This window comes from Oryctolagus cuniculus, chromosome 1 (assembly GCF_051225735.1).
Source record: "Oryctolagus cuniculus isolate XC-2025 breed Fujian yellow rabbit chromosome 1, ASM5122573v1, whole genome shotgun sequence".
Classification (NCBI taxonomy): Eukaryota; Metazoa; Chordata; class Mammalia; order Lagomorpha; family Leporidae; genus Oryctolagus; species Oryctolagus cuniculus.
Window position 1 is genome coordinate 203867893 of NC_142867.1, and position 23750 is coordinate 203891642.

At 39.6% G+C, this 23750-nt stretch overlaps 2 protein-coding genes across 6 annotated transcripts in view; one reads left to right on the plus strand and one right to left on the minus strand.

Moving 5' to 3' along the window:
• STX17 (syntaxin 17) overlaps window positions 1–7238 on the plus strand; it is a 95529-nt gene extending 88291 nt beyond the window's left edge. For 3 of the 4 annotated variants that reach the window (XR_016211180.1, XM_002707946.6, XM_089301162.1), the window contains 2 exons: window positions 344–430; window positions 1160–7238. Coding sequence is in view for 2 of the 4 variants with exons in the window: in XM_002707946.6 (XP_002707992.4) it covers window positions 344–430; window positions 1160–1399 (327 nt within the window). In the remaining 2 variants the exon portion in view is untranslated. The remainder of the gene's footprint in view (window positions 1–343; window positions 431–1159) is intronic. The other variant, XR_007923542.3, reaches the window with a different exon arrangement.
• Window positions 7239–13558: 6320 nt separating this feature from the next.
• ERP44 (endoplasmic reticulum protein 44) overlaps window positions 13559–23750 on the minus strand; it is a 112170-nt gene continuing 101978 nt past the window's right edge. For both annotated transcript variants that reach the window (XM_017349290.4, XM_070054888.2), the window contains 2 exons: window positions 16331–16433; window positions 13559–14163 (listed from right to left, as the gene is read on the minus strand). In XM_017349290.4, the coding sequence (XP_017204779.1) occupies window positions 14062–14163; window positions 16331–16433 (205 nt within the window). In that variant the 3' untranslated portion in view covers window positions 13559–14061. The remainder of the gene's footprint in view (window positions 14164–16330; window positions 16434–23750) is intronic.

Sequence of the window (23750 nt, forward strand, 5' to 3'; positions counted from 1 at the left end):
TCAAGCCCAACCTGACATGAAAATGCTTATTTGGATTTTTTTCCTCTGGAAAGTCGATGCATTTGGAGAATAGTATGTTTATATGTTTGAATGTATTTCAGTGTGAGGTGCTTTTTGCTGGAAAGGTGCCACCCTTTTATTACCAAATAATTAAGTCTCCCTCTTTTTTTCACGAAAGTGAATTTGTACCTTTGACATGGTTTATCAGATGCTATTAATGAACCATTATTAAGACTGCAAGGCTGCAGTACTCGGGGCCCTGATTACAGGAATTAAAATAGTGTGTGTTGGCTTCCTGCTGATCCCCAGCAGGCATGCTCACTCATAATTCCTTTGCATCTAGTCTCAGCAGGAGAAGATTGACAGCATTGCAGACCATGTCAACAGTGCTGCTGTGAATGTTGAAGAGGGAACCAAAAACTTGGGGAAGGTAAGATTCTGCTCCTGCTGACAAATCAATGGTACTCTGGCTCCCAGGAATCTCTAGTATTAACCCGATTGATCTGCTCTCTTCAATGTTGAGAGAACCAGCAATTAAGGAAATAAGGAAGAAATGACACATAGGTGGTGCCAGAAATCAATGGTTGTAATATTCTACTCTAAGATTCATTCTATCAGGAGAGGAATTTTTTCCAGGAGAGAATTAACTGTACCCTACTGTTAGCTATTTGGTGTTTCAAGGGAATATGCACAGAGGTCCAGGGAGAGGAGGGTTGCAAGAATCCAGTCAGGGCTAGACTATAAGGACATAATAGCATATGTGGAGTAGGATCCTGTTTTCCATAGGATGTTGTTTTTAACCCCAGATACATAACATGGAATAATCTCTGTGCAACATAAAAGCTTGAAGCAAGGGTGGGAATCTGTGACTGCCGAAACTGTTTAAATAAACCATGGATTGATTGTTTTACAAGTAAAATCAATTTGTTAGCTGTCCACTCTTTATAGCTCATTCTTCCAACTTCTGATCATTGGAACAATTGTAGTACCTGTGGAATATTTTCTTTCCTCTGCCCCACAAGCCCCACAAATATAATCTCTAAGTTTAATTATGTACTAGGAGTTAAATAGGCATTGCAAGGAGTAATGAGAGGAAAATGCACATCACCACAGGCAGATATTCTCAACTCAATTTCTAAATTGAATTTTTTTTTTACAGGCTGCAAAATACAAGCTGGCAGCTCTGCCTGTGGCAGGTGCACTCATCGGAGGAGTGGTGGGGGGTCCGATTGGCCTCCTTGCAGGCTTCAAAGTGGCAGGAATTGCAGCTGCACTTGGTGGTGGGGTGTTGGGCTTCACAGGTGGAAAATTGATACAAAGGAAGAAACAGAAAATGATGGAGAAGCTCACTTCCAGCTGTCCAGATCTTCCGAGCCAAACTGACAAAAAATGCAGTTAAAAACCACATTTTGGTATTATTGGCGCCAATGTCTATTCTAATGAGGACCTTTGCTGCTGTTGGACACTTAGTTTTTGAAATCAAGTATATCAAGACAGCAGCCCTACAAGTGGATGCTCACGCAAGTTTGAACTGTGATAAAACATAGTTTGTTGTTTGCTGGGGTATGAATGGAAATGTTAGAGATTGAGGAGCCAAGGCTGAGGCTGCATCATTTCTGTTAGGTAAAGTTTAAAGACTGCCAAAGAGCAAATTTTCTGCCTGGAAATGTGAAACCTCTGATAATGACTTAAGATATGTAAAAATGTTGAGTTATGGAAGGAACTGTTCTATTATTCTGAATTAGAGACCTTAACACCAAGTATATTTCTAGATTATTTAGGCCTTTTGGCAAGGAAAAGAATGGGAGTTCGGAAGCCTTTCTTACCATTACCAGATAGAGAAATCAAGACCTGGTAAGGGCACAGGTGGACTACTTCATGGAGTCCATTAAGGGAGCCCTAGAGCAGTTTGGTCCAACTGTGTATTCTGGTGAAAGAAATTTAAAGTGTTAAGAAAATGGAAAGGCAGGCACAGCTTCTCTCTCAAATATCTCCATTTATGACACTAGCTTTTCTGAACTCCTCTGCCTTTCTTAAATAAAAAACACACTCTCATGTGATAGGATACTTACTAAGCCAGTCACCAAGCTTGCTTTGTCAGCCAACCTGATATAACATGGCAAAGATCTGGTGTCCTTTGCCTTCCCATCCTTTTAATTGTCGCCTGTTCTTTGGTTTGTGGGGTAATTCTACCCTTATATAATGAGCCGTTTCCTCTTGATCTGCCTTCTCATAATGTCTCTTATCTCTCTTCATTCTTTTCTGTAACCTCTAGGTTTAAAAAAAAAAGAAAATGAAATGTATTTCCAATGTTGGTAGAGTTTGGGCTAAAATGAGTGGGGTGTAGGTAAGGATGTCAGACCATTTCATGGGATGTCTTCCAATTTCTAGGGGCTAATGTGTCTACCGCATGGGGTTTCTCTGACCCTATTTTCTCTTTAGCTGGCCTTTGGGAGAGCTAAGAACTAGCTTCTACCTCAATTCTATTACCACTGTCCTTTTTCTAGGCTTTGGTATTTGATGCTTTCCTTGACTTTTCATGTGTTGCTGTTTCTTCCCAAGAATGGTGTTCATACTTCCCTTTTCTCACAGTTGTTGAAAGGCAAAGCCTAGTGCCAAGACTCAGACCGAATGCAGGATTTGTGGTGCTAATCCTAACGTTTGACATTGACAACAAGCATGGTCCAGCCCAACCTCATGTCTATCTCAGACAGCAAAGTGTTTAAATTTAAAAGAAAAAAGGAATTTAAGATTATAGGCAACTTCATTCTACACCCAACTCTTTTGGAAAAGGAAGGAACTATCTTTTGCCTTACTGTTTATTCTGAGGGAAGAACGGGCACCTGTACCCCAAAAGGTGGAGCTGTCTCTGCCTGGGAGCAAAGGTTTATCAGGGAGTCAAATGGTTTATCACTTAACTTTTCACTTCTGTGTCTAATCTATAGACCTTTTTCCCTCATTCCTTTTGAATCTCACCAATGAATTCTAGTGAGACAAAGCACTACTTCTCATACTTAAGTAACCTGAAAGTATCAAGTATTTCTACCTGCTGACTTATATCTCTAATAATATTACCAAGAAGGAAATACTTTGAATAAGTAGCAGATTCTGATCCAGTATCTGATATTAGATTCCTTTTTGGTTGGGACAGTTGCTTTTGAATTCTACCATTTTTCTATTTTCTGGTCCTTGTCATCCCTTTAACACATGGTATTCAAACATAAATGAGACTCAAAACTCAGCCAGGTGCTAACTTAAAACAAGATTCCTAAAACTCAGTCCCATAGGTGATTCTGATATAGCCAGTCCAGCCTGGTCAGCTGAAATTATAACTCTAAGGTATAGCTGTTAAAGTATTCAGCTGTATCACTTAATTCTGTGATTTCCAGTATTATACTCCTCTTCACTACTGCCTATTATTCCACTCCGCCAACCCCAAAATTAGCTCTACTTAGAACTGAACATCTTAGCAACAATACTAGGGACTCGATAATGTAAGGCTGGTTTCCTGAAGAGGAGGCCTGTATTTGAAGCATACATTTTGTTTGGGGATCTCTCATTTTTACTGAGCCAGTGTGGGACACCTCTATATGTGCACTCATACAAGCTTTTGACTTTTTCTGCTCATCAGATATGGAATATTACACTAGCAGTCTTAATGCTTAGGCAAGGTACAGTCCTTCAAAAAAGTTTTGTAATTTAAAATTATTTAGAAATTGTATCCTGTTTTAGTGATAGAAACTGTCAACTTTTAGTAGAAACTTATAGAAGTGATTAATAAACTATACATGACATGCATATAAACTTCAAATTGTTTATAAATCCATCTGATACAGAAATCAATCTTAAAATTTCATTTAGTTTCCTATAGTATTAAGTTTATCTTTTCTATGATTCATGTGTTTTTATTGCAGGAAGTAAGGAACACTCTGTAGAGTGTTAAAATTTGTAGGGGCTCATCTAGATAAAGGCAGCACTCTTAGGGACTTGTTGATGTAATTGAGAATTTCTCTGTAGAACAGAGACTTTGAAACTTTCGCTGCAACCCACAGTAAAAACTGCACTTACGTAAATACTCAAGATATGCATAAGGAAACACCACTTACTGTTATGAAAAGGGCATTCTGATGCTTTTATTGTTTCACTTTTTAAAATAAGCCAGTTGCGACCCACTACATTGATTTAATAACCAACAATGTGTTGCTACCCTTAGTTTGAAAAAACCACCCTTACAGAGGAACTGACAGTTACTGAAGACCTTCTGGTGCCAGGTACTTCCCTAGGCATTTTGCAGGTACGGAAACTGAGCTTCCGAGGAACTGAATAGTGTACAGAGGGTTACTCAGCACCAAAGACGTGAGCCCAGACGTTAACTAGGTTTGTTGAACTGCAGAACTCTCACACTGTGCTGCTTCTCTACACACAACTGAGGTGGGTCCTTGCTCTGCTTTACACAAACACCCACACAGGCTGCAAGGTAGGCTTGGAAACTACGTAACTCATTCATTTGCACTTTTAAAACAATTGTTTTCCTAAATCTCCTGACTGCTTGCCAAGTGTCCAACAGCCCCCGAAATTGTAGTGGTGGCTGATGCAGCAGTGCTTCATGCTGATTCTGGACCCTGGGCTGTAACTGTCTCCACCCACTCGACCATCTTAGAGAGTTTCTTAGAATTTCCTCATACTCCTGGGTTATAACCATTGTTAAAACAGTGCTTTTTAGACAATTTTAAAATAAATTTTAATGCTTTTTATGACAAATGTAACTCATAGAGTCAGGTAATTATTTAAATGGATACTCTTGGGTAGCCAAGGACTTAGTGTAGTGACATTAGGATTACACGGACCTTTTTTTTTTTTTTTTTTTTTAAGAGTTTTCCTTTGGAATTGGTTCCAAAGACATTTTGCAAAGCACATAAGAAAGGCCATCTCCATTTTTATTAGTCACAGACCATACTCTCTGATCCTTATGACTGCACTTCCTTCCTCAGTTTGTTTTCTTCTGCTGGCCTAAATCTCTCCAGGTGTCTTTAGGAGCCAGTGTCCTAAGATTGCTTAAAACTGACCAGAGCTCCTGGGGAAGGACCATGAGGTTTTACTGCATGGCGTTCTGTAAAGTGAGAATCCCCTAAGTCCCAAAACCGCTGTCTGTGGGCTGCTGCCTTCCCTCATTTGCTTCAAGGAGCACTTAGACAGGAGTAAGGACCAGATCCTGCAAATACCAATCACAAGAAGCTGAAGGAACATAAATACATAACAAACAGGATTTTTCTCCCATAAAGTACAGAAGCCAAACCACACTTCACGTCAGTTTGTAAAATGAAGGCGTTTGTTTCTCAGGGTCCCACTGCCCTTCGTTGCTGCTGTGTGAAACCCTCAGGAGGGGGGAGGAAGGGAAGCCCGGGGGAAGGTGCTCCTGGGAAATGGGTCATTTCTTGACATGAAGTAGAGTGGCGGGAGCACGCAGGCACCCTGGATGTTAGCTAACACTTGTCAGTAGTCAGAGGCCCGGGGGCGGCAGGCAAGCTTCCCCTCTAGCCTAAGCTCATAGGAAATGCTAAGGTTTTGTTTGTGTTTTTATTGGCGCTTTCTTTCTAAGAAGTGGTTCTCACTATTTAGTCACTAATCTGACACCCTTTTACATAAACTTTTGGGGTATCAAATAATCAATGGTAAAAGATTCACTTAGTGTCTAACCTACTCCTCTCAAGGAAATTAGTTTATTGTGTTAGGCAAGAAATGGATCTCTGCAATATTAATGAAAGAAAGAAAACATGAAAGGTGCCAAATCCAAAGAGCAGTTCAAAATTACATAGTTGGCACGAGAGCTAGAATTATGGTCTAAGAAAAAAAAAATCCCTAAAGTAATTTGAGTTTTAGCTGTGCCTTATCAGGTTGCCTGCTGAGGCCTGTGGTCTTTTGGATCAGCCTTAGCATCCCAAATCAGCTGTAACAGAGAGAGAACTGGATGGGGGAGCCCCGAGAGCAGAGTGTTCTAGTTTGGGCTCCATCACGTAAAGCTTATTATCAGGGATGACGGCCTTTGGGATTCCCCTAGTGCTAGTGTTGGTCACCAACCTGACTCCCTCCATTTTTTTTTTTTTTTTAAGATTTATTTTATTTATCTGAAAAGCAGAGTTATAGAGACAGAAGGAGGGAGAGCGAGCAAGCGAGCGAGTGCTTCCATGCACTGGTTCACTCCCCCAAATGGTCACAATGGCCAGGGCTGGGCCAGACCAAAGCCAGGAGACAGGAGCTTCTTCTGGGTCTCCCATGTGGATACAGGGGCCCAAGCACTTTGTTTTTATCTACCCTGGTCCTGTCAATTTTACTTTAAATTTGAGTCGTATCCATTTCTAAATATATCCTAGTCATCACTCTAGTAGCAGACTGTTGCCTTACACCCCTATAGTTGATCTTCCTCAACTTTGAAGCCCCTCAGTTTCTTACATCACTGCCATAGGACTAAGAACCAAGTCCATCTTTCATTTTTCTGCAGAAAATTTTTCAGTGGCTCCACTTGAATACCAAATAAAATTCAAATCCCTTGGACTGACATTCACAGTCTTCCATATTCTGGTCCGGTAGTGCCACTGACAAAGAGATATTCTACAAGAACGATTTTAGGGTTTTCTATGGTGAAGGCACAAACTCACAATAAACTATGTTTACATTCTCTGGCCTAAAATATTTTCTTTGTAATACTTATTTTGCAAAAGCAGTCACCTGAAATCTTTTTAAGCTCTTGTACAGGCCTAAAACATGCTTCCTAAAGAAATACTGTTCCCCAAAAGAAACTACATTCAATTTCTGAACCTTGAAAACATCTTAACCTTCAGACAATGTCAATGTCAATGTCGTCACCTGTGCACCTCAGAGGCAAGCATGAGAATTCATCAGCAGCATAATTAACCCAGCCTTGGATGGACCATTGTCTAACCCCTGTGAAAACTTCACTCATACCATATATGAGAAAGGCAGTCAGCAGTACACAATTTGCATACCCTTCTCCAGCACTTGACATGTTTTTACAGTAAGAAGATGTTTACTTGGGTTTCACTAATTAAGCCCCCTAAAGATGTCTTCCGTTTTGCTGTTAGCCAGAATCCGCACAGGAAAAGCCCAATGTTGAGAATCCCCACAAATTCTGTAAAGGTTACTGAATCCATTTGTCATGCATTATGTTGCCAAGTGGTGCTTGAATAAGGAACCATGCAATAAATTCATTGAATATTTAACTGGACTCCTGTTGTATGCTGAATGTTGGGGCCATAAATGGGAAAATATTAGACCTACAGAATCTATTCATTCTAATGAAATCTGATCCTGCAAAAAGTAAAATACAATAAGTATCCTAGAAGGAGTGAACAAAGCAATACAAGGGCATAAATAATAGAATGACTAACTCTGCTTGGAAAAGGGGGAAGACTGTAACGTGGTGGTTGGACAGCACCCTCACAACAGGCCTGATTAATGATGGTGCTTCGGGCTTCTACTGTAGAGGAACTGCCATGTGCAAAGGGCACAAGGTGTGCTTAGAGAGCACCAAGAAATTAAATGTAGCTGAGTGATGAAGCCGATTAGGTGGAAATACATTCTAATACACTTTCTCTAAAAATTTAATCCTGTGTTTAAAGGAATTGATGCTTTGTGCTATTACCGTCTGTGTTTCTCATTTTGCTTTTGTTGCCAGGGGCAAAAAAAAACCCTCACATTTGCTGGTATATTTAGCATATTTGCTTTCCTCTCCTGTACATAAGAAAGATTTGTGTTTTCTTACCTCTGTGAGATCCCCTGCTTAATACTGAATGCCCGCTTTCTTCCTGTCTCACTATCCTTTCCATAAATATTTGTTGAAAACCCACTGAGAAAAGTCATGAAATTTATTCTTAGAGTGCCAGTCCTTCACAGTCCACTTTTCCATCTTTACACATAAACATTTCTTGAAGCTGTGATTCGGTGGTTCCCACTCCATTTGTGGTTAATTCTGCACTGTTTTAGGACTTCAAAGGATTGGAATTCTTTCTTTTGTGGTGGTATGCTCACCCCAACTAGACTGTAAGCTTCCTCCAGGTCAGGGATTCTATCATATTCCTGGCATGAAATACAGTGATCAATGGCAAACGACATCCCTAGTTAGTGATTCTCAGATGATGAGGTCATAGCATGTAAGTCTGCTCTCTTTGGGGGACACAACTTTCTAAGACATACCCACTTCTGTATATTGACAGGAATAATGTGACCGAAGAAATCTGAAAAATATATCTAGGACTTAGAAGCTATGAATTCCAATTTTCAGATGGAGGTGAAGATATTTCTTTTTCTTATTAAAAGTCATGACTTAGAAGAGAGGATAAAGAGTAAATCAATTCAGGTTGATTTATTTTCTGTCTTCCCAACAGATTGGTGGAGTCAGAGTAACCGGGACCTAGGGATATATAGTCTGATGGACTAGTACCAACACTGGGTCTATCAGCAAGAATTTAATGGCTTTGTCAAGCAAACAGAAACTGGAATTAGGCAAGAACAGGGCTAGAAGTTAAGAGGGAGACACTAGCCAGGATTTGAACCCAGGTCTCCAATGCTAAGGCTTACATACTGATTTTATCAGAGCCTCTTAGTGAGCTGGTAGAAAAGTAATAGTGTTGGACACTTAGTAATCTTCCATAGCTCCTTTCTGCTCTAGGTTATATCATTTGTAATAGCCTGCTGCCACTTGTCTGGGTATGATTGTAAAATACTATCCGTAACTTTTGAGGAACCAGAAAATAAGGGGTAAATTTTGATTCTAAAAGCCACAGACCTGGAAATTTACCTTTAAATCCTCACAAATGTCTGAAACAGACTGTTAAGCAGTGATTTAAATCAGAAACCCCTGCTCATTAGTCAGAATTGATGTCACCAGCGATGTTGTGTTTTATTTCCCTTTCTTGTGCTTTGGTTAGGGCAAGACAAAATACCAGGCTTTCAAGAGTGATCTAATCCTACCTGTGCAAGTTCGCACAGGGCATGGAGGGAGGGCTGTATACCTTCCTCCCTGGCAGCCATCCTAAGTGACACAGAGGACACAACTTGGAAAGGCAAATACATAATCTTTTATCTGAATGGACATGACTTGGAAGAAACACCTGGTCAGCAATACCTAACTATCACACAAAGAGAAGAAGGACAACCTCTATAAATAGAATTCTGGAAGGAAGGAGCTTGATGTGTTCAGGGAAATATAGCTCCTTTTCCTAGCCAAGAAATCACTTCCTCCAGGAAGGCTACCCTGGTTCCCAAGGCTGTCCCTATCTCCATGTCCCCTGTGGCCAACTCACATCATTGCACCTACAACACTCTGTCCTAATCACTTTTTTAAAGCATCCATTTTGCTCCTTAACTCAACTTTTAGCTCCTTGACATCAGGGGCACTCTCTAGTTAACTACTACATCTTTAACCTGGCAACAGTAGGTAAGTAATGCTTACTGAATGCTAACTGCATGATGTTTCCGCCATGAGGCTCAAAGACTAAGGGGTCAGAGTGACCTCATGGGAAATGTGCAGCATTCATGAGGAACCTTCCAGAACCTCTGCAGGGCTCTACAGTGCTCAAGAGGGCATTTGTGTGTCATTCTCATCCTTTTGTATCTCTGGGTTGATGTGAACTGCAACATTTTAATTTATTCTACACAAAAACTCTTAGGACCCCAAAAGCCAGTTTAGAATATAGGATTTAAGGCAACTAAATTTCACTAACAGAGTTTTGGCTGAGAAAAATTAGAAGATAATTGAGATTTTACAGATTAGCTAGCAGAGGCTATTCCAGTTAGGGTGATGCCTTCTAGTCTTTTATTCGTGTATTTGTTCAGCCATTTATTACCTTTTTCCATCAGAGAATTCCTGACTATTTCCACTGTAACAAGTTGCTGAGAATAGAGATGAGGTCCTACTTTGAAGGCATTCAGTGATGATAAAGGAAAAGCATATACATGTATTTCCAACTCTAAATAAATAGATAGCGTGCCCTGAAACACAGACAGGGCTGTGGGAGCACTGGGAGTGAACTGTCCTAGGCGCTGGCGGTGACGAGGAGGAAACTGCTAGGCAGGGCGGGGCAAGCATTTTAGAGAACGGATTTGGAAGCTGCACTTTTCCTCTTCCATGGATTCTGAAACCTCTGTTGTCCAAGGGCAAGAGGCTTTCCCCAATGTGCTCTTCAAGAGGGACCTTTGATGCTCCAACTATAAGACCACTGAGTTATCAGCACAGAGAATCATACAGTTTTCCAATTAAATGGTCTAGAAAACAGAGTTAAACCTGGAAAAGCTAGTGACTCTGACATCTAGGTTATGAGTAAAATGTTCACAATACAATGTTTATGACAAAGTGGATTAGTAATAAGTCTCAAGTATAGAAATATTTTATAAATATAGTTTTATTACTTGGAAGTACATACAAAAATTCAAACACAGCTAAAAAACAATTGCTAAGCAAAGGTCCTCTCCAACCTTTTTAAGAACACATAAAACAGTTATAGTCATCATTAAACAACTTAAAGTCCTGAAACAACGCAGTCTTCAGGGTCTTTAAATATTGTGTTTAGAAGTTGATAATTGTTTTGTTCTTTATACCTGTATCTTTCCTCGAAATACAGACTAACATTTCAGTTTGGTTCATAAGGTTATAGTTTAGAAAAATAGCTAAAGCCATTAACTGTAGGTATTTTGATAGCTGGAATACTATTTGCCCATTTCTAGTCTTCCGTCACCCTACATTCTCCATGATTTCTCAAATATTCCCAATTGTTGTTAACAGAAAATATTTGTAGCTTCCAGCAGCTCTCTGGGATACAGAGGAGTGGGTCTAATGGCTTTGAGATACTTTAAGGTGGTAAGGTTTTTCTTTTTTTTTTTTTTTTGCAGTTTTATTTCTGTCCAGTTAATCTCTTTGTCAAAGAAAAAAGTAAAAATTGTGTTATTCTACTTTTCATGATTACCAAACCATTACACTACTTTACCTACTCTTTCTGCCCTGACTCAGGTTTTTTTTAAAAAAAAAAGGAAAGCCTGACCTCATCTGAGGGCTCTGGCTTAGGTGCACGTTTGTTATTTTCCTCCGTAGGTTCATTTAACATTAAAAAAAAAAAAAAAAAAAAAAAAAAAGGATGTTATCTACTGTTATCTACAGAAGTTTTCATCCTTTTTTGGTCCCCTCACAACTGGACCAATCCTGAAAAACAGTAAAGCTGACTGAGGAGCGAAAAGGTTTGCTTCCCAGCTGCCTTCAGTCTAGTCTTCTAGCCCTTTTCTCCACGGCTCAGTGCCTGCCGCCTGGAACAGGCTGGACACACCGGGCAGACCTCTACCTGCACACTGATGCAGGGATCCGAGGCTAAATTCTGAGACCTGCTCCCACACTCCCACACTCTTCTTCCTCAAATTCAGAAAGAAACACAGTTCCCTGCTGACAGTCTGTTCCTGGGTCTCCACTGCCTGCAATATCCAGCTCCAAACCCCTTGGCTTGGCAGACAAGGCCCAGTGTGATCAGCTTCCACGCCTTTCTTCCACTTCCCTTCTCATTGGCTCCCCGGTGCGCCAGGCCTACTGTAGGAACTTCTTTTCTTTAATGCATTTGCTGCTTCAGGTCTTTCCTCAGAATTTCCTTCCACCCAGATTCTCTAACTCTTGAAGAGCAGTTGTCATCTTTTGCAAATCGGCATAAAAATAATCTCCTCAAAGAAATCTTCAAAACTCAGTACTCCTTTCTGCCACATTCTCTCTACATATCCATCTGCCTGACTGGACCACGAGCAACGCCAGGGTGGAAGTTACGCTTCTGTGTCCTTCATCATATATTGCGGCGCTGAAAACCTTGCATTAAACAGATGCCAGACTGAACTCTGCTTCCCTACACCTGCCTGCAATCCCAGCTCTGTCCCAGGGATCCACAGATAGTGGCAACTCTTCAAATTTCTAAGGGCTGCTCTCAGACCCAAGACGTCTCCGAGCAAAACAGCCTCAACAGCTAGGTTTTAAAACCTCTTCTTGCCTTGACTCTCCTCCTTTGGAATGCACTCGAGCTCACTCATGGCTTTGTATAACATGGGCACTAAGTCCTGACGAGTGCTGAGCCCTCGTGCAGAGACTGCCCAGCCACTTTGCTTCCCATTCATGCAGTGAAACTTCATGAAGGCTACTAAGTGTCCATCAGACAGGCAGACAGAATCAGTGTCCTTGTCCTCAAAGGCTTCACTGACCAGAGAAAACAATGATGTGGTAAGCCTACAGCCTAAGGCCAAATATGCACAAATGCTAAATAATGCATCCTCAAATCCCTCACTTCACAGTCATTCTGTTATTTCACACTGAACATGTATGCCTCAAAATCACTACTTTTAAGCTGGCTCCCTGCAAGCTAACACTTGAGTGGTATCTTTTGTTTCATTTATTATTTTTTCAAACCAAATTAATTGCTTTTGGTCTTATATATTAACTTGTTCAATGTCTGTGAATTTGACTACAACCCTGACTTCATTCAAGTTACTGATTAAATGCAACGAAGAGAATAGAACTGAGGCCCAAACTCTGGAAAGCTCTGCCCTAGACTCTAGCCACAATCTGGTAAAATAGAGTAAACATGCCCCAAATCACCATTCATTATTCTGAACAAAACTATGGAAACTATGGGTAAAATCCATGCATGACTAAGAACTGTAGGCTGATTTTTTTAAAATAACAGTTATTAAATATCCATTATAAATATTCATTTTACTTTAAAAGGATTGGAAGATATTACATATATTACATACTACATATAATGGCACATGTCAGCCTTTTAAGCTTAAAAATAATCTTTCCCAAAACTGGAATTGATTTATATCCCAAGTATAAAATGACCCTTGGCCGATAGCACCGACCCAGGCGCAGAGGCAAGCCGGTTTTGAATCTGCCTGCCCTCCAGCACCGGGTTTCCTGATCCGACACAGGGTCCTCTCCATCTGGTTCCGTTCCCTGGCAGCACTGAGGCCTGGCACAGGGACACATCTGACTATACACTGCAGGCCTGTGAAATCGGGGAATCTGGAGGGAGTAGCGTCCTTAACAGTTCCTCAATGGGAAAAAAAAAGTAAATACACATGATCCTTACTGTTGCTGTTTTTGATCTATACAATTATAAGAAGACTCTACAAGACAGAAGGAGTTTAAAATCACTGAAATACAATTTCTCTGCTGGTTTTTCTCTTTGGAAATTGTACTTTCATGATAGGAGGAGTCCTAACAGCCCTCAGCCACAATGGTAACCTTCTCTACTAGTATCTTCCTTTCCCAGATTTAGGTAGAAAGCATTCAAAATTTTAAATGCCATCCATATGCCACTTTTTAAGACAAACACATAGAAATTTAATAACTTTTCATTCTCTGTTTCTTAATTCATAAGGCCAATTTCTGCCAAATGTTCTGGCTTATGGCTCTCCTCCTCTTCATAGTATGTTTAAGTTACACATTAAGAATCCAAAAAATACTACTATGGAATTTTCATAAGCAACATCTAACCAATCAGTGAAACACAGTACACAGTGTGAAAATTTTAATTTATTCCCCTCCAAAGTATCCAGAATATATATATATGTATGTATATATGTATACACCCCCCTTAGCTTTGAGAAATGTGATACTGAAAATACCAACAGAATTGGTCATATGAAAGGAAAAGAAAGAAAAGCACATACTACACAGGAACCATCCCTCAGTCCTCCCTATCCTAACAGTGTAAGTTAATGGTATGTTTTTAGCAACGTCACCTTTCATTTGATTTATAAAAATTTTACAGGACAGATTGAAATTGAAGATAGGCCTCTGGTTTTTATTATTTTAACCCTAGCAAAAATTTTTAAAAGAGGCTATATCAAATGACAATGCATTTTGAGTCAGGGGGAGAAAAAAAATTAAAAACCCAAAACGTCTTTCAGTTTATTCAAAATAAAAATACACATAGAATTATGAAAATATAGGTTTACTATTTCCACCACGTAAGTTGATGCTGTTGTCGAAAGGCTTGCAAATTGTTTTTCAAGTTTTTAAAGCTCATCTCGATCCCTCAATAAAGTATACCTATATTCGCTGGGTGCTAGTTTCTGGAAGGAGCTCTCGGGTGGACTGCTTGCTACATCTTGGACTTGCTACAAAAGAAAGAATAAAATATTTTTATACCAATATGTTACACAGAGTTACATTTTAATATATAAGATGAGTGGTAACTGCTTATTGATCAGTAAAAGACAGCAACTGTGTCCAAAGACAGGTGTCACATTTGAAACCCTGCTTGCCTCCCTCCAAATGCTCCTGGTCAGGTTCTCCAGGACATGACTGCCGTGGTGTCCGCTGAAGAACGGTAGAAATAGCTGACACCTGTAGAGTACACGAGCAGTGAACGTCTAGCCTGTGGGCCGTATAAGGCCCATGAAATATTTGGTCTAACCCTTAGAGGCAACCACAGGCAGGACTCGAAATTCAATAAATCTATAGCAGACTGATTTTTAAGTTGTTAATTTTGTATGGCCTGTGAATGATGCTATAAATACCCAATGACCCTTGGCAGAAAGAAGGTTCCCCACCCATAGAGGAAGCTCAACCTTAAGTTGGCCCAAACCCTCCCCTCTTAGAAATGACTGCTAAGAACTAAAGGCACCTATTCTGTAGATATAGCTCTTATTTACCAATTCCCTGATGCCGGAAATGACTCAAATTTAGTAAATAAGGAGTGTGAGGCAGAGGTGGGGGTGGGGTGGAGGGGATGGAAATCACTTCTATTATTAAAGATTAATTTCTTTAGTATTTTACTTTGGTGCCAATGGCAGACAAAATATGTGGTGGAACCCTGAGAGTCACTTGCAAAAATTCTAAAGAAAAGGCAGTGCAGTCCCTGTCCTTCGTCTCTAGGCTGCGAGCTCCTGAAGTGCAGGCTGTTGTTGTCATCTGCACACATCTGTACTTAACAGAGGCACACAGAGCACATATTGCATACTACGGAACAGTACAATGGCGCTTTCCCATGTAACTGCAAGTGAGATGTCTACAAACTGTGTGACTCTGCCATATTCCTCTTTCCCAATAGCTATTTTTTTTTTTGCTGACATATATGTTTGGATTAATTAAGCTGAAAATTATTATTATTATAAAACATTTATAGTATGTATTAATTCACAAAGATGGATAAATATATATATATAAGGAGTTCATTGTTTAATGAAGAAATGGAAACAAAACATGAAAATACAGTAATGATAATATATTTTTCCTAAAAAAATAGAAAGAATACTAAAGAGACCTTCTTTTGTAAGAAAATAATCACCTTTGGGTTACTGCTCCCTTTTATAGTTCCTTAATTATTAAAGGACAGATCTGATCTCAAGGAAGAAGCATGTCATTATCTCTCTAAAGAGAACTCTTGACTCTTAACATAATCTGATTCTTATCTAAGCTGAAAACAATTCAATCTGTTTTTATTTTTCTTTTATAAATGAAGTTCTTTGGGCAAAATAATGGATAAAAATTCTCAGAAAGGAAACAGGAGGGTGTTGGTACATATCCTCTTTCCTCTCACAATTATAGTAACAGACATGAGCTAAATCATAACACATCAATATGCAACATAGTAGAACAGAGAGAAACTGCTTATAACAGAAGTTACTAAGTACAAGAGCAAAATTCTAAGGTTAAAATATATATGTGGGGGCAAATATAAAATTTTTATAAATTTAGAATTTGTCAAGCATCCTGTACTTCAAAAGGGAAAGCTGTATTAAACGATAAGTTTTGAACATTATGAATATCGTGTTTGTGAAGGCTCTAAGAATGGCTCAGCAAAAGTAACAAATCATTTCTTTCTTTAATATAATCAATCTTCAAGCCACAAAGGAAGGCTTAAACAATTAATGAAATCCACGAATTTCTTCACTGATTTATCTACCTTCAATTCCTACTTCCTACTTCCATTTGAAACCAATTATAATTAACCCTTTTATAGCCATATTCCATAGAGGTCATACTTAGACCATCCTGGTTTATATGATGAATAAACTATACTGAGATATTTTTGCAGCTTTTCTGAAAGCCTAAATGTTTTCAAATTAATTTAAAAAGCTGACACATTTTATATTAATTAAAGAGAAATCTCCTATTCTCTATATATTATATGTAATATATACATATTTTCTAGACTGTATTCAGAATTTCCTAGCAAAGATATTTAGGAGCTGAAAATTAAGCCTATGCAAAAGATTCAGATCGCTTTGAGGCTAACAAAAGAAAAATGAATTCCCACTGGAAAGCAAACACAAGTTCTACCTCTCCGGGGGCTCTATCAGTTGGGTCAGGTCCATGATGGAATTCTCTGTGTAGTTTTCCAGAATGTAAGTCAAATACAAATTGCTTCAGTTTTCCAGGAATCCTAAAACCAAAGTCAAATTAAAATTTAGGTTCAACTATAGAAATGGACTTACGGCTATTTTAACAACTACACAATATCAAAAACACTTTTTAAAATTTTACCTACAATTCCACCATCCCACCGTAACTATTACACTAAGATGTGTGTCAAACATTTCTATACAGTTGTAATCATGGTATCTAGACACTGTTTTGTCTTTTTTTTTTTTTTTTTTCAATTTGACAGGTAGAGTTATAGACAGTGAGAGAGAGAGAGAAAGAAAGGTCTTCCTTCCGTTGGTTCACTTCCCAAATGGCTGCCACAGCAAGTGCTGCGCCAATCCGAAGCCAGGAGCCAGGTGCTTCTTCCCGGTCTCCCATGCGGGTGCAGGGCCCAAGCACCTGGGCCATCCTCCACTGCCCTCCCAGGCCACAGCAGAGAGCTAGACTGGAAGAGGGGTAGCTAGAACTAGAACCCGGCGCCCATACGGGATGCCGGCACTGCAGGCGGAAGATTAACCAAGTGAGCCACAGAGCCGGCCCCTGTTTAGTCTTCTAATTTTATGTGGTTTCACAGAAAATTTTCTATTTTATCATTTTAACAGATACAGTGTAGTTTATCAAGATGCTGTAACCAAACTTACTTAACCATCCTTGAATGCTATGCATTTGTAATTTTCCTTTTCCCTCTCTTCCACACTAAAAAACCTTATGTCCTGCAAAACCACACTGTAAACAGCAGCACTAAAGGGAACAACAGTGGTAGGGCTAACCACTTACAACCGCAGCTGTGTAACCACAGCACTATTAAGAACCTGTAACAAAAAGATGACCACCATTCAATCTCTCCTAGCATTTGAATCCAGTATCGGCTCTGAAGCTGTAACCTGGAGCTTCTGAGTCCTCTAGAAATGCAGGTCCTTTAGGGCATTCACTGCCAGCAAGAACCAGTGTCATCAAATGAACCTGCACCAGGGCGGCGCCTTTTCATGGTTTTTTTCTAAACATAAGGGGAAGGGTGGTGCTGTGGCACAGCGGGTAAAGCCACCATCTGCAGTGCCAGCATCCCATATGCACGCCGATTCAAGTCCCAGCTTCTCCTCTTCCGATCCAGCTCTCTGCTATGGCCTGGGAAAGCAGTAGAAGATGGCTCAAGTCCTTGGGCCCCTTCACCCACGTGGGAGACCCGGAAGAAGCTCCTGGCTCCGGGGCCCCAGATTGGTGCAGTTCTGGCTGTTGTGGTCAACTGGGGAGTGAACCAGTGGATGGAAGACATCTCTCTCTCTCTCTCTGTCTCTGCCTCTCTTTCTCTCTCTGTGTAACTCTAACTTTCAAATAAACACAAGGGGAAATGTCCATAGCTTCTTCTACCACAACTGCAGCTTCACTGGACAGCACAACAATGGGAAAGCAAAACACTTCTCAAAGCCATTAAAGCTTTATGTACACTGAAGGAAGGCACTTCTGCAAGATTTTTGATTATTTGTTTTGTTGTGGAGGTCTTCATATATACGCCCAAGACATTCTCTTTAAAACTGGGAAAAAACTTCCTCTGATGGCCTCAGACCATTTTGAGGGAAATGACATATGCATCAACATAACTCTCTTTTGTTGGAAATTACTCCGTTGATTGCAAAACACACTTAAGCAAATTCATGGCACAGACATGCACTGCGCAGAATCAACCATACTGAGATAAGCAGATCTGTGTATCAGCCTGTGTGTGTGTGTGATTATTTCCTTGAGTTGCATTAAATAAAGCAGATTATTAAGTTAAAAAATAAGAACTTTTGGCAAAGTGTGGGTGAACCAAGCTACAAAACATCAGCTGCCTGTCTACCTGTTAGTTATCTAAAGTCTTGCCAGCACATTTGTCTCTTTTAATTGAAATCTGTTTTGCTAATTTGATAAGCAAAAGGACACCTGCATTGAAATTTATATTTCTTGAGAAATTAAGCATTTTCCTTCTAGTGCTTGTTTCAATTTATATTTCAGCTCATATGAACTGTCTGCCTTCTCCTGAGACCTTCATACTTTAAAAATTCATTATATATTTTCAATAGAAGCCCTTTGTTTTTCATACTTATTACAAGAATGAAAATGCAGGTCCACACACACACACACTTTAACTCCTTGGGTAGAAGTGATTTTTTAAATCATTAATTTTTGGGAGCAAAGAACAGGGACAGGGGTCTTGTGTAATATTACCAGTTTCTTTTTCTTTTTATCCTCTCCTGAGGTCCTGGAAGTGCTGTTTTCTTCCCTTCAATAACTCCCACTGAGACAGACCAACCAATAACTTCATTGTACACCCATTTTGGCTCCCCACTAGGTCCAATGCAACAGAGACCAGCAGGTGTCAAATGCACAGTTTACAAATACAAATGACTGTCAGGTAGCTGTATTGACAGAATGCCTCTGAAAGGTTCTCTGGTGCTGAAATAATTACACATGTTCCAGAGATAAACACTGAGAGGAGATCAATTTAAATTTAATCTGACATCATCTACTGTCATTCACAGCAAAGCGCTAAAACATATATCCATTCAATCCATAGATTCTCAAATGGTCTATTATGTTTAAGATAAAGCCTCTGCTAGTTTGTTTTATAAGGTCTAAAGATTATCATAACAAATACCAAATGAACTGCTTCTGCTAGGTCAAGAAGTAGCTTATGAGTAAATCTTAAATGTGTCAAATTCATATAGAACATCCAAAACAGATTTTTCTGACGTTGATTTTTGTTCTTTATCAACAAATGAGAAGAGAGAAAGAACTGTGAGGAAACAGCAAAGACAAGGGAGACAGGATAAATCTGAATTGATGTCACAGAAGAACGACTACAATAGAGCTCTTATTTGGCATGTGGCCAGAAATTATCCATCATTATTAAGAAGTAACAATCAGTGAATCAACAATAAGTTACCAAGAAAACAGACAACATGATAATCCGCTAAAAAGGAAAATAGGTGGACCTTTAGCATAATAAAATTATATTTTCTCTCCATCTTTCAAATACTTGTTTTTTTCACAATTAATTTTTAGTGGAGGGAAGGCAGTAAAGTATACAAATGCTTCGTTTATGCTTTGATAAATGCATATTATTATTTTAAAAAATTTATATATATAATTTACTTTTTCAGGATTGAGTTCTATACATGTACCTTGTTGTCTTCCCCACAAAGAGGATAAGACAAATCTCAACATCCTTTTCAACTCAGACCCTTTCTCTTCCCCAAACCTCCACTCCTGTGTATCATATACATGCAATCAGACATTCTATAATCATGAAAACAGCTTGTTCCCCTTAGCACACTGCATTCGACAGTCATCCATTTTGTACAAAGTATATCCCTTCATTCACTGTTGAGTAATACAGTACCAAGGGGGAAATAAAAGGTACCTCAAAAAGTTTATGGGAAAACAGAATTAAAATATTTTGGTGCATTAGGGGCCGCCACCTTCAGTGCCAGCATCCCAGGTGGGCACTGGTTGGAGTCCCGGCTGCTCCAATTCTGATCCAGCTCTCTGCTGTGGCCTGAGAAAGCAGTAGAAGATGGCTCAGGTCCTTGGGCCCTGCACCCGTGTGGGAGACCCTCCTGGCTCCTGGCTTCGGATTGGTGTGGCTCCGGCCATTATGGCCAGTTGGGAAGTGAACCAGCGGATGGAAGACCTCTCTCTTTCTGCTTCTCCTTCTCTGTGTAACTCTGACTTTCAAATAAATAAATAAATCTTTAAAAAAATATTTTGGTGCAAACAAATTTGAAATCCATACTTTTTTCCCATAACATACGTTTTTCATGAACTTTTTGAAGATGCCTCTTATGCAGGATTTCAATTTTTTTTTTCATCAAAATAAAAAAATTCTACTTTTCAGGTACCTTTTGACACACCTTCACACAATAATTGCTTTGGGAGCCAGCACTGTGGCATAGCATGGGTACAGACACGACCTGCAGTACCAGCATCCCACATGGGTGCCAGTTTGTGTCCTGGCTGCTCCTCTTCCTATCCAGCTCTCTGCTATGGCGTGGAAAAGCAGTGGAAGATGGCCCAAGTCCTTGGACCCCTGCACCTGCATGGGAGACACGGAATAGGCTCCTGGCTCCCGGCTTTGGATTGGCCGAGCTCTGGCCCTTGTGGCCATTTAGGGAGTGAACCAGGAGATGGAAGCCTCTCTCTCTGCCTCTGCCTTTCAAATAAATAAATAAATCTAAAAAAAATAAAAGCAAAAACAATTGGCTTTTCCATTTACCCATTCAAGGAGACACCTGGAATCTTTCCAGATTTTGGTAAATGTAAACAATGCTACTCCAAATATTTGTGCACAGGTAGGTCTTTGTGAAAACCTTATTTCTGTAGAATGAAAACAAGGTCATCTGGACCTTCTGAAGAAACTGCCAGGGCTGGCTCTGTGGTATAGTGGATTAAGCTGCCACCTGCAATGCTGGCATCCCAGATGAGTACTGGTTTTGAGTCCCAGCTGTTCCACTTCTGATCCAGCTCCCTGCTAACGTGCCTGGGAAAGCAGCAGAAAATGGCTCAAGCGCTTGGGCCCTTGAACCCACCAGGGAGACCCAGATGAAGCTTCTGGCCCTTGGTTTTGGTCTGGCGCAGCCCTGGCTATTGCAGCCATCTGGAAGAAATAATCAGTGGATGGAAGATCTCTCTCCCTCTTCTCTCCCTTTCTCTAACTCTGCCTTTTAATAAAATAGAGCTCTTCCATCTGCTGGTTCATTTCTCAGATGGCCACAATGGCTGGTGCTGGGCCATTTCCCAGATGGGTGGTAGGAAGCCAAATGCTTGGGCCTTTTCCCAGGCCATCAGCAGGGAGCTGGATTGGAAGCAGAATAGTAAGGACTTGAACAGGCACATGTGTGGGATGTAGACACTGAAGGTGGTGGCTTAACCTGCTGTGCCACAGTGCTTGCAAAGAAAGAAAATAAGGAAGGAAGATAGGAAAGAAGGGAAGGAGGAGGGGGGAGGGAGGAAGGGAGGGAGGAAGGAAGGAAGGAAGGAAATGATAAGGGAAGAAAGAAACTGTCCAACTGTTTTCTAGAGTGGCTGTGTCATTTTGTATCACCACCAGCAGTATGACAGTTCCAGTTATTCCTTATCTTCATTAACACTTGGATTATCTGTGCTTTAATTTAAGCATTAAAAGGTATTTAATGGCATCTCACTGTAATTTAAAATTATTTTAAATTTATTTGAAAGGTACAGAGACACAAAGCTCCCATTTGCTGGTTCACTTTCCAAATGCCCAAAATGGCTGGAATCAGGCTGGGCTAAAGCTGGTAGCTATGAATTCAATCCAGATCTCTCATATGGGTGGCAAGAACTTGAACTTTCAGTACAGCCTACCAGGGTCTACATTAGCAGAAAGTTGGAGTTAGGAGCTAGAACTGGGAATTGAACCCAGGTGCTCTAATGTAGGACACAGGCTACACACCTTGCCCCTTCCCCTCATAGTTTTAATTTGCATATCTCTAATGAGGTTGAGTATCCTTCTCAAGTTCTTAGTTGTCAACTGTTTATCTTCTTTGCATTCTAACAGTATCTTTCACTTGAAGATTAATTGATCGATTTTTCTTTTTTACTTTTTTTAAAAAAGATGGTGTTGATGGTTTAAAAACTCTTTGACTAAACTCAGGTCATGAAGAGTTCCTCCTATGTTTCATTCTAAAAGTTTTCTAGTTTTTTCCTTTCACATTCAGGTTTTTAATCAATTATAAATTAATTTTTTATAGGAAGAAATTCATTTTTGGTGTGAAGACATTGACTTGGTCCAGCATCATTTATCCATTCTCCTTTGAAAACTCCAGTCACCATACCTGCACGTCTATTTCAAGGCTTTCTCTTTGGTTCCATAGCTCTATGCACTTCCTCTTTCATCAATACTACACAGACTTAAGTACTTAAGATTTATATCATCTTAATATCAAATATTTTGAACCCTTCAACTTATTTTATCAAAACTTTTATGGCTATTCTATTTTTATTTTCCCATAACATTTTTGTTATCAGCTTGTCTGTATCTACAATGAATCCAGCTCAATTATGATTGGGCTTGCATTAAATCTATAGGTCAACTTGGGGCACAAACACACATCTTAACTATACTGAGTCTTCCAATCAATGAATATAGTAGGTTTATTTATTTATTTTGGTCTCTGATTTTTTTCACCAGTACTTTGTGGTTTTCTGCATACAGATCCTGCACATGTTTTCCTTTTAGATTTATTTCTAGGCAGTTTTTGTCCCTACCCATGGACTATTATAAATAGAACTTCTTTATAAAAAGAAACCCTTGATTCCCAACTGTATATAGTTAGTGTACAGATATACTGGTGATTTTTTTTAAGTTGACCTTGTAATATGCCAAAATCACTTATTAGTTCTTGGGCTTTCTTAGAGATTCATTGATAATTTCTACACAGATAAACACATCATCTGCAAAGAAAGTTATTCTTTCTTTCCAGCCTAACCATTTTTTATTTAATTTCTTGTCCTATTGTACTTGCTAGGGTTCCCAGTACATAGGTGGTAAGTGGACATCTTTGCCTAGTTCTCAGTTTTCAGAGAAACACATTCAATCTTTTACCATTAAGTGTGATTATTAGCTGTAAGTTCTTTAAAGATGCTCTTTATTAGATTGAAAAAGGTTTTTATTTTTTTAAGATTTATTTATGTATTTGAAAGAGAGTTACAGAGAGGAAGAAAGGAAGAGAGGGAGGAGAGAGGGAGAGAGGGAGAGAGGTTCCATTGTGTAGTTCACTCCCCCAAAATATCTGCAATAGCCAGGGCTGGGCCAAGCCAAAGCCAGGAGTTGGGAACTTCTGGTCTCCCATATGGGTGGCAGAGACCCAAGAACTTGGCCATCTTTTGCTGCCTTTCCAGGCCATTAGCAGGGAGCTGGATTGGAAGTATAGCAGCAGGGATTCAAACTAACAGTGATATGGGATGCTGGCAGTGCAGGCAGTAGCTTAACCTGCTATGCCACAATGCTGGGGCCCTGAAAAAGTTTCCTTTTTAATTTCTTTAGTCCCTACATCCTCGGTCTCTGATAACCACCATACTACTCTCTACTTCTCTGAGATTAGCTTTTAGAATTTCTTGTGTGAGTTCATGCAGTGCTTCTTTCTGTGCCTAATTTATTTCACTTTATATAGTGCCCTACAGATTCATCTAAATTGTCAGAAATTACAGCATTTCTTTTTGTGTTTATTTGCCACATTTTCTTTATCCACTCATCTACTGATGGCTGTTTAAGTTGATTCCTTATGCTAGCTATTGTGAATAATGCTGCAACAAACATAGGAACAGAGATATGTCTTTG